The sequence below is a fragment of the Anser cygnoides genome, chromosome 29, assembly GCF_040182565.1.
Source record: "Anser cygnoides isolate HZ-2024a breed goose chromosome 29, Taihu_goose_T2T_genome, whole genome shotgun sequence".
NCBI lineage: Eukaryota > Metazoa > Chordata > Aves > Anseriformes > Anatidae > Anser > Anser cygnoides.
The window spans coordinates 2,717,638-2,729,958 of NC_089901.1; the positions used below are offsets into that span (position 1 = coordinate 2,717,638).

The window sequence follows — 12,321 nt, forward strand, 5'->3', positions numbered from 1 at the left end:
CCTTGTTCAGTGGGTTCTTGGGATTCACCTAAAGTTGAAATGGCCACTGGAAGACCCAATATACTCTCCCTTATTCCTAGTTAGCAGCTCAACAGCCATTTACCATCAGGGGTCATCTGTGGCAATCTCAGGCTGAAAGACTCAAGAGCAGGACACTTCAAAGGGCTGAGGCAGAACCCATCAGCTTACCCCAGTTTGTGAATCATCCCCTTCCAACAGGGATATGAAAGTAAATAGTGTGAAATGACCCGTCAGGTCAATGCACAGAGTACGGGAGAGTCCTACATACTGTGCTGTAGTGGTAGAAGGCAAAAAGCATTGCATTGTGCCTCTGTGATTCAGATAATCACAGGTTATCTGAAAAATCACGTTGGACGATTTCCTGTACTTATTTTTCTTTATTATTATTTCCCAGGTACTATGATTTGATTTCTTCTTCTTCTTCTTCTTCTTCTTCTCCTTCTTCTTCTTCTCCTTCTTCTTCTCCTTCTCCTTTCTACTAATTATTCTTTTTTTTCCCCTCATTATTTCATTTTCCTTTAGAACGAGGCTTCCAGTAGAGATAACGAAAATAAAGAAAGCATCAGAACTTCACTGGTCTCAGCTGCCATCTCTTCCCATCTCCTCTGGAGCTGGGGGAGCAGCTCCAGCATGCAGGAGGGGCTCGGGTCCAAGAGCCCAGCTGCCACATGGAGGAGCAGCCCCGGTGGCCCTCGGGGCTCCACCTCACTGCCCGCTGGGCTCTGCCTCTCTGCTGCCTTTGGGTCGGGGCTGCTGCTTCCCTGGAGCCATGGCCATGGCCAGCAGCAGGACGTGGCCTTTTCACTGCTGCTCTCTTTCGGCTTCCACATTGTGATTCTTGTCCCTGGATAAGCCCTCAGATCTCATGTATGTTGGTGACACTCCTGTTGTCTCTACAGTGACATCCCTGTGGCTGCAGGCAGCAGCAGGCAATGTGCAGCCCCGGGTCACAGCTGGCCTCCCTGCTAGCAGCACAGTAACAAAAGGGGCTGCTCAGGGCAAACCCAGAAGCCTGGAAGCCTCTTCCAAATGTGGCCTGGAGCTATTAAAGAAATGTGTGGACTTGGTGCTAAGGGCCGTGCTTTTGTGGTGGGCCTGGTAGTGTTAGCTGACGGCTGGACTTGAGCTGAAGGGCCTTTTCCAACCGCAGCGGTTCTGTGACTCTTTCATTGAGTAGGCACCAAGCAGTCACCGGGCCCAGGGAAAAGACGTCCTTGGTAGCCTCCAAGTTAGCTCAGCGTCACGGCACCGAGTCACTTGGAAGGAGCTGCTGGAATAATGAGACAAGAACCCGGTTCTATTAAGATATATATTGATGTATTGAGGAGTGCTGCGTGGCTAGCAGCACCACAGCTGTCGAAATCTCCGTCCTGACGTTCTGTTACGCCTTGACGCCAGGATCATGATGGTCTGAGCTGCCAGGCATCTGACCATGGGTTCCACATCCTTCCCTGAAGACCGGAGGACTGCCAAAGAAAGAAGAGCAGAGATGAAAACCCACTCCTTGCAGAGATCCCCAGGCATCCCCTGCAGACCATGCCAGCCCCACTCGACTCTTCCCTTTCGACACTCAACCCTTTCAGCAGCACTGCCCAACTCCAGGCTGGGAGGGCATTCCCTGACATGCCGGGCTCCCCCGTCTCCTCTCCCTCCTTCCTATGCCTGCGTTGCTCCTCCGCCCCGAAGCATTTCCCTGGAGCAGGGCAAGGCATGGGGGCCTCTGCCCCTGTCCCCCCAGCCCTAGCACACACACCACTGCCCTCACTCACCGCTGATGATTTCATTCTGCTTCTCCTCGCTCTGGTCCCCGGAGTAGCGCGCAGCAAGCCCTAGACACAGAGTTCCCATCAGAGCCCCGCTCCCCAGCACGCTCCCAGCAGCGCAGCCCCTGGCCTGGCCAGCCAGGCTGTGCCCCCTCCTGCACCCCAGCAAGGTCATTGCCCGAGGGGGGCTGGAGCAAGGGCCCAGTCGGGGGGCTCTGGGGGCAACAGGGCTGCGCCTCGCTGCCAGGGCAGTGCCTGGGGCTGCCAAAGGCTGCCCAAAGAGGGACCCAGGGGCTGGGCTCACCAATGAACCTGACGGCCTCAAGTCGCAAGACGGTCTGGGAGTCCTGCAGGTAGGGCTGGCTCTGCTGCAGGTATTCTTCTACTCTGCCTCCGTCCTGCTGCAGCTGGAGAGAGAACACAAGGTCACGGGGCTTGCAGACCCTCCCCAGGGTCTCCTCCAGCATCCTGGGGGCAGGGAGGGCAGAGGGGCCTGCAGAAGAGCCCCCTGGGGCTCTGTGCTGGAAGGAAGGGAGCGAGGATGCGGCTGCAGGCAGCGGGCTCTGGCCGGGCACGTTTGCCCAGCTGGGGCTGGGGCCTGTGGGGTCGTCCTTACCAAGCACTCCCCGATCCTGCAGGTCTGTTTTGTCTGGGCCAAGTGCTTGAGTTCTTTGCGTCGCAGAAACTCTGCAGCGACGACGAGAGCTTCCCCAGAGGCCTGTGGAGCAGCAGAGGTTGGGACATGGCAGCACAGCCTTGGGAAGGAGACCCTCTGTCCCCTCCTCTTGGCAGGGCTGCGAGCCTTTCCCAGCGCGTTCCGGGAGGCTGTGGTGGGGGACGGCGTGCACGGGGTTCCATGGCCAGGGCAAGGACACGGGACAGCCGCCATCGGAGGCAGCTCACGCTGCCGGCCAGGGATCCCCCAGAGCATCCCTGTGGTGTCGGCACACCCTCGCCCACGTAACTGGTCAGCTCTGAGATCTGTACCTTTGCTACGCTCTCACTCTGGTCTCTCATCCGAAAGTAGAGTGGGAGAAGGCTGCTGTGCACTGTCCTCTTCAGTGCCCTCTTCCTTTGCCGCAGCACAGCCTCCGTCACGGCTTGGAAGAGGCAGATGGAGTGCTCCCGCACCTGGCTGGACTCCTGGCAGGGAGGAGGACAGGATGAATTTCAGCAACAGCTGCTGCCCGCCCATGGGGAGCAGGGGCATTAGCGTGGCTGACGCGAAGGGAGATCGCAGAACTGGGAGATGCTTCGGCGCTGGATCCTTCCCAGAGGAGCTGCTCAGCAGCCCTGCCGGGGCAGCTGCAAGGCCTGGTGCCCGTGAAAGGCAACGCAGTCGGTTGCCAGCACAGGCTGCCCGCCAGCCACCCCGCTTTCGCCACCGGCCGCACCAGCCATGTCCAAGCAGAGCTCCCCAGCGGCTGGGCTGACGAGGAGACTGGCGAGGCCCTGCCTGAGTGCTGCCCACAGGGCCGGGCTGAAGGGCAGCCCTCATTACAGGGGGCCCAGCTGAGGGCTCGGGCTCCCGCAGCACACTTACGTGGTCAAAGAGTGGCAGGAGCTTCTCAGCCAGCTGCAGAGCCGTGCGACCGGCCTCTCTCCTCTCCACACGAGCCATCACGTTCCGCAGCACAAGCAGGGCCTTCAGCACGACGTCTGCGTTGGTGTCCTGCAGGGCCTCCAGGATGTCTGGCAGCACGACCTGAATTTTTCTTGCCTGTAGGAAAGACACAGTTTCCCTTCCGTGAAGCCGTGAGAGACCACCCTGGGCAAAGGGCTCTGGTTCCTGAGCACCAGCCTCCTGCCTTGCTTCCTGGCAGCTGGCATGGCAATCGCCTCCTGCAAGCAGTGGCCGCGGGCGCACTACAGGGATGCGGGGAGAGCAACGGGGAGGGACGGGAGGGCAGAAGAGCAAAGCCCCAGGCTGCCAACATGGCTTTGCTTGACGATGGCCCGCTCACCTTCTCAGGGCTCTCTGACACGGTGGAGAGCCCTTTGAGAGCCATCAAGCGCATCGCTGGGCTTGGGTGCTTCAGGTAACTCTGCAGGTGCACTGGGTTACCAAACTCCTCTTCCGAAACGTGATTCTGGGCCAGCATCTGCAAGAAAGAGCAGGGGGAGCCTGGCAGGGCCTGCAGGGCTCCCTGCAGCCTCTTCTTCTCCCGCCTTTGGGCAGGGATGGAGCAGCGCGAGCTGGCACCAAAGGCACCAGGCGCGGCTGGTTACGGGGGCTTGCCGGCCCTGCCGGCCCCAGGGACGATGTGTCCGTACACCCTGGGGGAGCTGGCGGGTTGGGGGTAGATGGGGACAGGGCTGTGCCTGTGTGCCTGAAGGGCCACGCGCAGCCCTGCTGGGAGCAAGGTTTCATCTGGGAACTCACAGCCAAGCGACGGATGCAGGTGTCTTCTGTGACCGCGGTGCACCAGTTGCGCAGTGGCAAGTCTTCCAACAGCACATTTAAAACCTTCTCCAAGGCCTGTGGCATTGCCAGGACCACCTCCCACATGCCCAGGGCAGTGCTGCAAGCACAGAATACTCTGTCAGTGGGGCTGCCTCAGCCGCAGGGCCACGGCCCGGGCCAGCCCCGTAGGACCCAGGCTGTCCTGCAGCCCCTGTGACTTGGGGAGCGCTGGGGGCCCAGCCTGGGCAAGCAGGAAGGGTCTGAGCTGGCGTTCCCTGGGGGCAGGGGGGCTCTGGGCTGCCTTGGACAGCTGGGCTGCTGCAGCCCTGGCTGGCCCAGTGGGGCTGGAACATGTTGGTGGGATGGAGGGCTGTGCTGGTGGAGTGACAGGCTGCTGACCTGTCACTTGGCGGGGAGAACTGCAGCAGGTTCTTGACTTCTTCCCTGGACATCAGGTTGGTCAGCTGGAGAAGCAGGGAGTCCAGGCAGCGCCGCGCTGATGCCGTGTGGATGCTGTCCAGGTTTTTCCTGATGCACTCCATGATCGTTGGCACCTGGGGGGACAAGGTGGGAATGGTGTGTCCACCGGACTGCAGCCATTTCCACAGCTGCCACTGAAAGTTTGTCCCCTTCCATTGCTCTCTGCTGCCTTCACGTGGCTTCTGGAGCCCAAGAGACCTCGATGTGCGAGGGAGGCAAGGAGGGAGGGAGGGATGGAGGAACAACGCCTGAAAGAGCTCAAGGGCAGGGCAATGGCCACAGGCCACTTACATCTGTCAGCCAGTAGTCAGGGTCATCCAAGGCTGCATCCAGCAAGCTGCAGGCCCCCTTCTTCTCATGGATGCTGGAGTCTGGTAAAGCTTCAAGGGCTGTGAGGATGATGTCCAGCCTCTCGGAAGGGAAGAGGAATCCTCCAAACGCCTGTGGGAAGGAGGAGGGGAGGGAGGACATGCCGCACTGAGTGTCCCAAGGGTGCTGCTTAGCTGAGCAGCAAGGGCAGCTCCGGAGAGAGGGCCCTCAGGGGGAGGGAGTGAGGATGGGGCGTACGGGGACAGAGTGCTGGCCCTGCAGGTAACCAGGGCTTGCTGGTGGCCAGGAGGGCTGGAGCTGCTGCCGGGACACAGGGGAGCAGCCTTCGCATAGCCCCAGCTTCGGGACAAGAGGAACCCTCTCACCAGGGCGAGGGAGGCCGTGCCAGCCCCAGCGGTTCTGGACCCCTTTGCTCACACGAGTTGCCTGCTGATGCTACGGACAAGATTCCCAGCAAGGCCAGAGCTCATTACCTCGGCAATCTCACAGGGAAAGGACATTACAATCAATGGAAATGTCGCATCCTTCAAACTCTTGTGTGTCTCTGCGTAATTTTCCATGTCCTTTGTCAGCGAGCATTCTAAACAGGGGGAACACCGAAGAGTCAGTAGGGAAGAGCATCTTTGCCAACAAGCTTGCCAAATGGTGAAAAGCACTTTCACTAGGAATGGCTGAGGAGGGAGGCTCAGACCCATGCTGAGGAGAGCGGTGGGCAGGGATGTAAAGCACAGGGTGACGGCTGCTGGGAGCAAGAGGGACCTCAGGGATGATGCAGAAGGAGGAGAAGCAATGGCACTGGGTGCCGTGGGGGTAGCAGCGTGTCACAGACCCCTTCTGCTCGGGGTCGGGATGTGCAGGAAGCTCCCTGCCATCTGCTTGCAAGACGGCAGGGAGCAAACAGTCAAGGAGAATTCTGGAGGGCGTCACCATCCCTGGTGATGCACGGCTGGCTCTGCTGTTCACTCCTCAGGGAAGATGTGGTTTGGGAAGTGGCAATCGATTGATGGCTTAGACTGGGGAATACCGCGAAACGGCGTGGTAGGTGAGCTGGGGAGGGTTGAGAAGGACAGCAGCAGAGAACTGCTCCTGGACATGAGGTGAGCGTTTAGCTTCTGTGGAAAACGATAGCCAGAGTCCTGCGGGAAGCTGCTGTGAGGAGCAGAGGAGGTCAGGGACCCTGGCAGACTTTCATGGACAGCCTCCACCAAGCAAAAGAACAATCCTTCACAATACTCGGGGAAAAGAAGCAGACATACCAGCAGATGTCTGTGTGCAGACGGACGCTGCCCACCACACCTTCTCTTACCTCTTCCATCTGAGATGATTTCGTAGAAGCGAAAAAGAGCACCCAAAGCTGTGCAACTGATGGAATCTATGCCACAGCTGACAATGAAGAGGTGGCCCAGCAGCTGGCCCAGGATGGGGATGTAGAGCTCTCTGGGATCATCGTGGCTGTCCTTGTGTTTTTCATTGTAGTCTGAGATCTGGGGGAGGGAGGGAGGAGAGACAAAGGGCTTAGTGGAGGCAGAGGGGGCCCCTGAGAGAGCAGGGTCTGGGGAGGGAAGAGCAGGGGCAAAGGAGGATTCTCTGGCATGCAGGAAAGGGTGGAGGGTTCCTTGTTCCTTACGTCGGCCACAAAATACGACAGGATGAAATCACTCAGCCTCTCAATCCTCGTCACAGCTCTCTCACGCACAGTTGAGTTTCTGGAGCCTGCAAAGTCCAGCAGCACCTGCAAGGAGAGAAGTTGCTGGGCTGACAGGGGTCTGCAAATGTGACCTGAGAGGATTCTTTTGAAATTCTTTGCAAATGCCAAACCTCCAAGATATTCTGCAACTCTGCGCTGACGCTGGCGGTGGGACAGTTGCGTACGAAGGCCGCCAGCATGGGGTCCATGGCATTCATAGTCTGCAAGGAGGACAGATGATCACTGAATTATTTCTGTGGCCCTTCTCAGCCCCAGGAGCTGGCTCTGAGCCCCTCTGGAGCCCAGGGGTGGCTTTGGGGCTAAAAAGCTGCTGCGTGCAGACCTCCTGCAGCACTGGATCAGGCCAGGGAAGGGGAAGGGGAAGAAGGGATGAGGCTGGGAAAGCAAATCTGGGCCCCGGCCCTGCACTGGTCTCCAGTTGTCTCAGCACGGGGAAGCAAGGCAGCAGCTCAGCAGGACTGGGGGTGCCGGTACCTCGCCCAGCACATACCTTGGTGTAGAGCGCTCTTTCTGTCTCTGGCACATCCGACTCCGGAGGCAGAAAGAAGACGCTTCTGTAGCACGCGTTCCGGAGACTCTCCTTTTTGCCCTCCAGTGCTGTCACCACGGTGTTGCTGAGGGAGAGAGAGAGAGGAGCCTGTTGGACGCAGTGCCTCGAGGCTTATGAAGGAGGACACGGACCTCCCTTGGCCAGGCATCCCTGGGAGGGACGGGCAGCCTCCCTGCCAGCTTCAGGGCCACCAGGACATTGCCCTGGGGATGTGCTGGCCCAACCAGGGGCTGGGCACTCACCTGAGGATGGCGATGGTCTCCATGGCCTTCTGCCGAAATTCTGTGTTCAAGCTGTCCATGGGCTCCTTTTCCAGCAGCGCCTGCAGAGCACAAGCGGGATGAGACCTTGCAGCCGCCGGCACCCAGCACCAGCAGAGCCAGCGCTGCCCCAGCCCCGGCCTCCCAGGGGGCTGGTGCCGGGGGGCCTTGCCCCTTCCCCAACCCGCCGCACATCCTCTCACCATGATGTTCTCCACCAGCTTATTTTTGCGGCAGAAGGCATGCAAGTCCAGCGTCAAGCCCTTCTCCGAAACAGTTCTGCACAGAGCGCAGATTTTGCTGAGGAACAGCATCTTCTGCTCCTCCTTGTCCTGGCAGCCACAAAGACACCAACAGAGCGTTAGGGGGACACCCACGGCCCGCAGGACCAAAGCCTTGAGGGGTCTGGAGCTGTGTGGGACGCCCGGAGGCCACGGCTCTGCCCAGCCAGCAGCCCTCCAGCAGCCCCGCAGCAGAGCCGTGGCAGCGCCAGGAGCACGGCTGCGATGCAAGCGGTTGCCGTTACCTTTTCTGTGCCGCTGACATAAGCCTCGATGAATTCCATGGCCGAATCTTTGCACAGTTTCCATGCCTTATCTGGAAAGGAGGAAAGCAAAGAGTGCTGCAGAGAGGGGCTGAATGCAGGAGTGAGGAGAGGAAGGGCCCCAGCCCCAGAAGGACGTGGGGAGGCCGCGAGGATGCCCAGAGGCTGCAGGAGCTCTGCTGGGAAGAGAGGCTGAGGGAGCTGGGCTTGTGGAGCCTGGAGAAGGCTGCGGGGGGACCTCGCTGCGGCATCCCAGTGCCCAAAGGGGCCTCCGGGAAAGCTGGGGGGGATCTTCATCAGGGAGCGCAGCGACAGGACAAGGGGTGACGGCTTTAACCCAAAAGAGGGCAGGTTTCTTTCGGTCAGGGAGGGATTTCTATCCTTCACGCCCAGGGTGGTGAGGCCCTGGCGCAGGCTGCGGTGCCCCCTCCCTGGCGCTGCCCACGGCCAGGCTGGGTGGGCTTTGGGCAGCCTGGGCTGGGGGGAGGCGTCGTGATCGCTGACGTCCCCCCCAGCCCAAAGCGTCCTGGGATTCTGTGGTGCTGTGGAGGAAGCTCAGCACCGTCGGACCCACCCGCCGGGTTAGCCAGGAAAGGAGTCCTGGAGTCAAGCAGGGGTCTCGCTGTCCCCAACCCTCCCCACCCCATCCCCGTGACCCTGACTCACTGGGATCCAGCAGCTGCGACTCGTCCTTGCTGTCCGCTGCCGGGCTGCTTTCCGCTGCCGGGCTGCTTTCCGCTGCCGGGCTGCTTTCCGCTGCCGGGCTGCTTTCTGCGGCCGGGCTGCTGCCCTCTGCCAGCAAGCTGTCCTCTGCTGGCCGGCTGCTGCCCTCAGAAGACCAGGTCTCCTGCCAGGCCAGCCTGGGCTTCTTGGGGGGCATGCCTCCCTCCTCATCGGATTCAGAAGGAGACTTTGGCTTGCGAACACGGCCCTTCAGGATAAAACGGCGGCTCCTGTGGGCGGGCGGTTGCGGCATTGCGGGACGTGGGCTGTGCTCGGGGACTCCTCGAAGGCCCTGTGCTCCTGCCCTGTCCGTCACTGCCGTGCACCGACACTGAGGGTCCGAGCCACGGCTGCACTCTTATAAGGCGGACCCCTGGGGTGTCATCAGGTGATGTCACAAAGGGTCCCAGTGTGACACGCGCCTGGGCTGGGTGGGTCCCGGGCGTCCGGGCGCCGTACGTTCGCGGGCGGCACCAAGCTGGGCAGGAGGGTTGATCCGCTTGAGGGCAGGAAGGCTCTGCAGAGGGATCCGGACAGGCTGGATCGACGGGCCGCATCCAGCTGCGTGGCATTCAAGGCCAAATGCTGGGCGCCACACTTGGAATCCTAGAATATCCCGAGTTGGAAAGGGGCAGACCTGAAGGGATGAAAGACACGGTCTCCTGATGGCTCTTGAGCAGAAGGCGCCCCGAGACACGCGCCTCAAGCCAGCCAGCAATTGGCCACTGCGCAAAGCTCATCATTAGCGTTGTAGCCAAGTTAATTTATCTCCACCTTGCTCACCTGGCATCAGCCAATTTTTCACCCTAAACAGCATGTATTTATCTAGCTGTACAACGGACATTTTGTCCAGAAGGATACTGAGAGAAACAGTATTGAAAACTTGATGGAAATCCAAAACCTGGCTTCCCTTGGTCAACTAGATGGGTGACGTTGTCATAAAAGGAAATTAAGTTTGTTAAACAGGACTTTCCCCTCATGAACCTTGGTGGGCTGTGACCAATGACTGCGTTGTCTTTCAGGTGTTTTTCAGTAACGCCCAGGACAGTTTTCTCCATATTTTTACTAGGCTCTGAAGAGAGACTGGCAGGTCCGTAATTATCAGGCTCTTCTTTCTTGCCCTTCTTGAAAGCTGTCACAACGATTGCCAGCCTAGTGTCAACTTGGACCTCTCTGGGCTCCCAAGACCATTGAAAAATAATTGAGAGAGGTCTCACAAGGACATTATCATAGAATCATAGACTCGTAGAATATCCCGAGTTGGAAGGGACCCATAAGGACCATCTAGTCCAACTCTTGGCACCGCACAGGTCTGCCCAAAGTTTAGACCGTGTGACTAAGTGCACAGTCCAATCGCTTCTTAAATTCAGACAGGGTTGGTGCAGTGACTACGTCCCTGGGGAGCCTGTTCCACCATGCGACCACCCTCTCGGTGAAGAACCTCTTCCTGATGTCCAGCCTAAGCTTCCCCCGCCTCAGCTTAACACCATTCCCGCGGGTCCTATCACTGCTGTTTACGCTGAATAGGTCACCTGCCTCTCCACTCCCCTTCGCGAGGAAGTTGTAGAACGCGACGAGGATTAGTCGGCCCTCTGAGAACCCTGGGATGAATCCCCTCAGGCCCCATAGACTCATATGCATCCAGGGTGGGCTTGGCTGGGAGGTTTTTGTTACTGCAGTCACGGCCCTCCAACTCTGGGCCCCTTGGGTCCCAGAGCCCATCACTGCTCTTGAAGACAGAGGCGACAAAGGCATTAAATGTCTCTGCTTCACCTGTGTCCCTGCTTGTGAGGTGACCAGCCTCATCAAGTAACGGACCGATGTTTCCTCTAGTCCTCCTTTTGCTGTTAACATATTCAATACATATATTTATATATATATATATTTATATGTCTGTGTTGTCGCCCACAGTACTAGCCAGCTTCACCTCTGAGCTGTGGCCGCACGAATTTTCTCCCGACAGAGGCGAACAGCACCTCTGTAGCCCTGCCACGTCACCCGACCTCGCTTCCAGTGGCCACACGCTTTCTTTTTCCCCTTAAGCTCTAGAAGAAGATCCCTGCTCAGCCAAGCTGGCCTTCTGCCCCGCCTGCTTGACTTCCGACATTTTGGAATCGCCTGCTCCTGTGCTCTTAGGAGGTGGTGCTTAAAAAGATGGACCCCGATACCTTCCCAAGCAGCTTCTCAGGGGACCTTCCCAACTAGTTCCCTCAGCAGCCTGAAGTCTGCCCTCCCCGTGTCCAGAGTTCACAGAACTGGAGGGGTTGGAAGGGACCTCAAGAGACCATCGGGTCCAACCCCCCTGCCAAAAGCAGGTTTTGTGGCAGTTTTCCTCCTGTCACCAAAGATTTTAAACTCAACTGCTTCCTGATTGCCATGGCCAAGATGGCCGCCGATCACCACGTCCCATGGGGCTGTGGCCTCTCAGATTATTTTTGCCTATGTTGTCCTGGTTCCAGTTAGGACACAGTTAATTTTCCTCACAGGAGCTGGTAGGGTGCTATGTTTTGGATTAGGCTGAGAAGAGCGCTGGTAACATGCTGATGTTGTGATTGTCGCAGAGCAGTGTTTACACCAGGCCAAGGCCTTTTCGGCTTCTCGCTCTGTCCTGCCAGCGAGCAGGCTGGGGGTGCAGCAGGAGCTGGGAGGGGACAGACCCAGGACAGCTGACCCAAACTGGCCAAAGGGGTATTCCATACCATCTGGCGTCATGCTAAACAATATATGGGGGTGGCTGGCCGGGGTGGGGGGCCGGCTGCTCGGGGATAGGCTGGGCATCGGTCAGCGGGTGGTGAGCAATTGCATTGTGCATCACTTGTTTCGTACACATTATTGGTAGGAGTACTATTATTATTATTATTATTATTATTATTATTTTCCTGTCTTAATAAACTGTCTTTATCTCAACTCACAGGCTTCACTTTCCCGTTTCTCTCCCCTATCCCAGAGAGGGAGGGGGGAAGGTGGGCGAACGGCTGTGTGGGGTTCAGCTGCCGGCCGGGTTAAACCACAGCACAGTGTTCTTCTTTTGGCATCACACTGCCCACCACATCCCACAGACCCCAGGAAAAGCCCCGAACCAGACATGGGTGTGCAGGATCTCCCCTCCAGTAGCTGGTATCAGGCCTTGGCCCTCCTGCTTCATCAAAATATTTCTCATCACAGTGCCTTTGACTATCTGTAATCATGGCCTCCAATTATCTGCTCTAACAAGTTCTTGGGGAGACTCTCTTAGTAACGGCCCTCAGCGGGGCCCGTTAACACTCCAAGTCACTTCAGCTTTTTCTTCTGACTTTACTTTCTCAATCGCTTGCATCATTCTCCTCTCGGTACCTGAGCTTCATAAATTCAGCACCAAAATACACCGTGGAACTCATTAAAATGAAGAAACTCCTAACGCTTCTTACATAGTTTTGTTCAAGACTTGTACAGCTAATTGGAGAGCTTTCATGGTGTAGTTAAGGAGGAAGATTTCAAAGAGCACCTAATAAAATTTTTTTCTCATCTTAAAGGGTGCGTTTAGTTTAATTTCGGTTTG

General features: G+C 57.9%; 1 protein-coding gene across 5 annotated transcripts; it reads right to left on the reverse strand.

Annotated features, from left to right (window-relative positions):
* Nucleotides 1-530: 530 nt before the first annotated feature.
* On the reverse strand, nucleotides 531-10,648 carry LOC136787488 (maestro heat-like repeat-containing protein family member 7). 5 transcript variants are annotated; one of them, XM_066984763.1, is made up of 19 exons: nucleotides 8,727-10,645; nucleotides 8,043-8,113; nucleotides 7,720-7,848; nucleotides 7,499-7,578; nucleotides 7,197-7,320; nucleotides 6,817-6,906; nucleotides 6,626-6,730; nucleotides 6,305-6,482; nucleotides 5,472-5,578; nucleotides 4,960-5,109; nucleotides 4,588-4,742; nucleotides 4,168-4,306; nucleotides 3,749-3,886; nucleotides 3,328-3,504; nucleotides 2,772-2,927; nucleotides 2,401-2,502; nucleotides 2,089-2,191; nucleotides 1,791-1,850; nucleotides 535-1,487 (listed from the first exon to the last, which is right to left on the reverse strand). In XM_066984763.1, the coding sequence occupies exons 1-19, from the start codon at nucleotides 9,034-9,036 to the stop codon at nucleotides 1,360-1,362; spliced, it is 2,502 nt and encodes an 833-aa protein (XP_066840864.1). In that variant the 5' UTR covers nucleotides 9,037-10,645; the 3' UTR covers nucleotides 535-1,359. The 5 variants fall into 5 exon arrangements, with proteins under 5 accessions (XP_066840863.1, XP_066840864.1, XP_066840866.1 ...); XM_066984765.1 differs by lacking the exon at nucleotides 7,720-7,848; XM_066984760.1 differs by having other exon boundaries at nucleotides 7,499-7,848.
* Nucleotides 10,649-12,321: the final 1,673 nt, after the last annotated feature.

What these genes read in the sequence shown, in the direction of transcription:
- LOC136787488 (XM_066984760.1), bottom strand. Translation starts at nt 9,036, where the DNA reads ATGCCGCAACCGCCCGCCCACAGGAGCCGCCGTTTTATCCTGAAGGGC. An exon ending in TTCCCTGTGAGATTGCCGAG is followed by an intron (nt 5,110 to 5,471) that starts GTAATGAGCTCT and finishes TCCTTCCCACAG; the next exon opens with GCGTTTGGAGGATTCCTCTT. An exon ending in CTGACTACTGGCTGACAGAT is followed by an intron (nt 4,743 to 4,959) that starts GTAAGTGGCCTG and finishes TTGTCCCCCCAG; the next exon opens with GTGCCAACGATCATGGAGTG.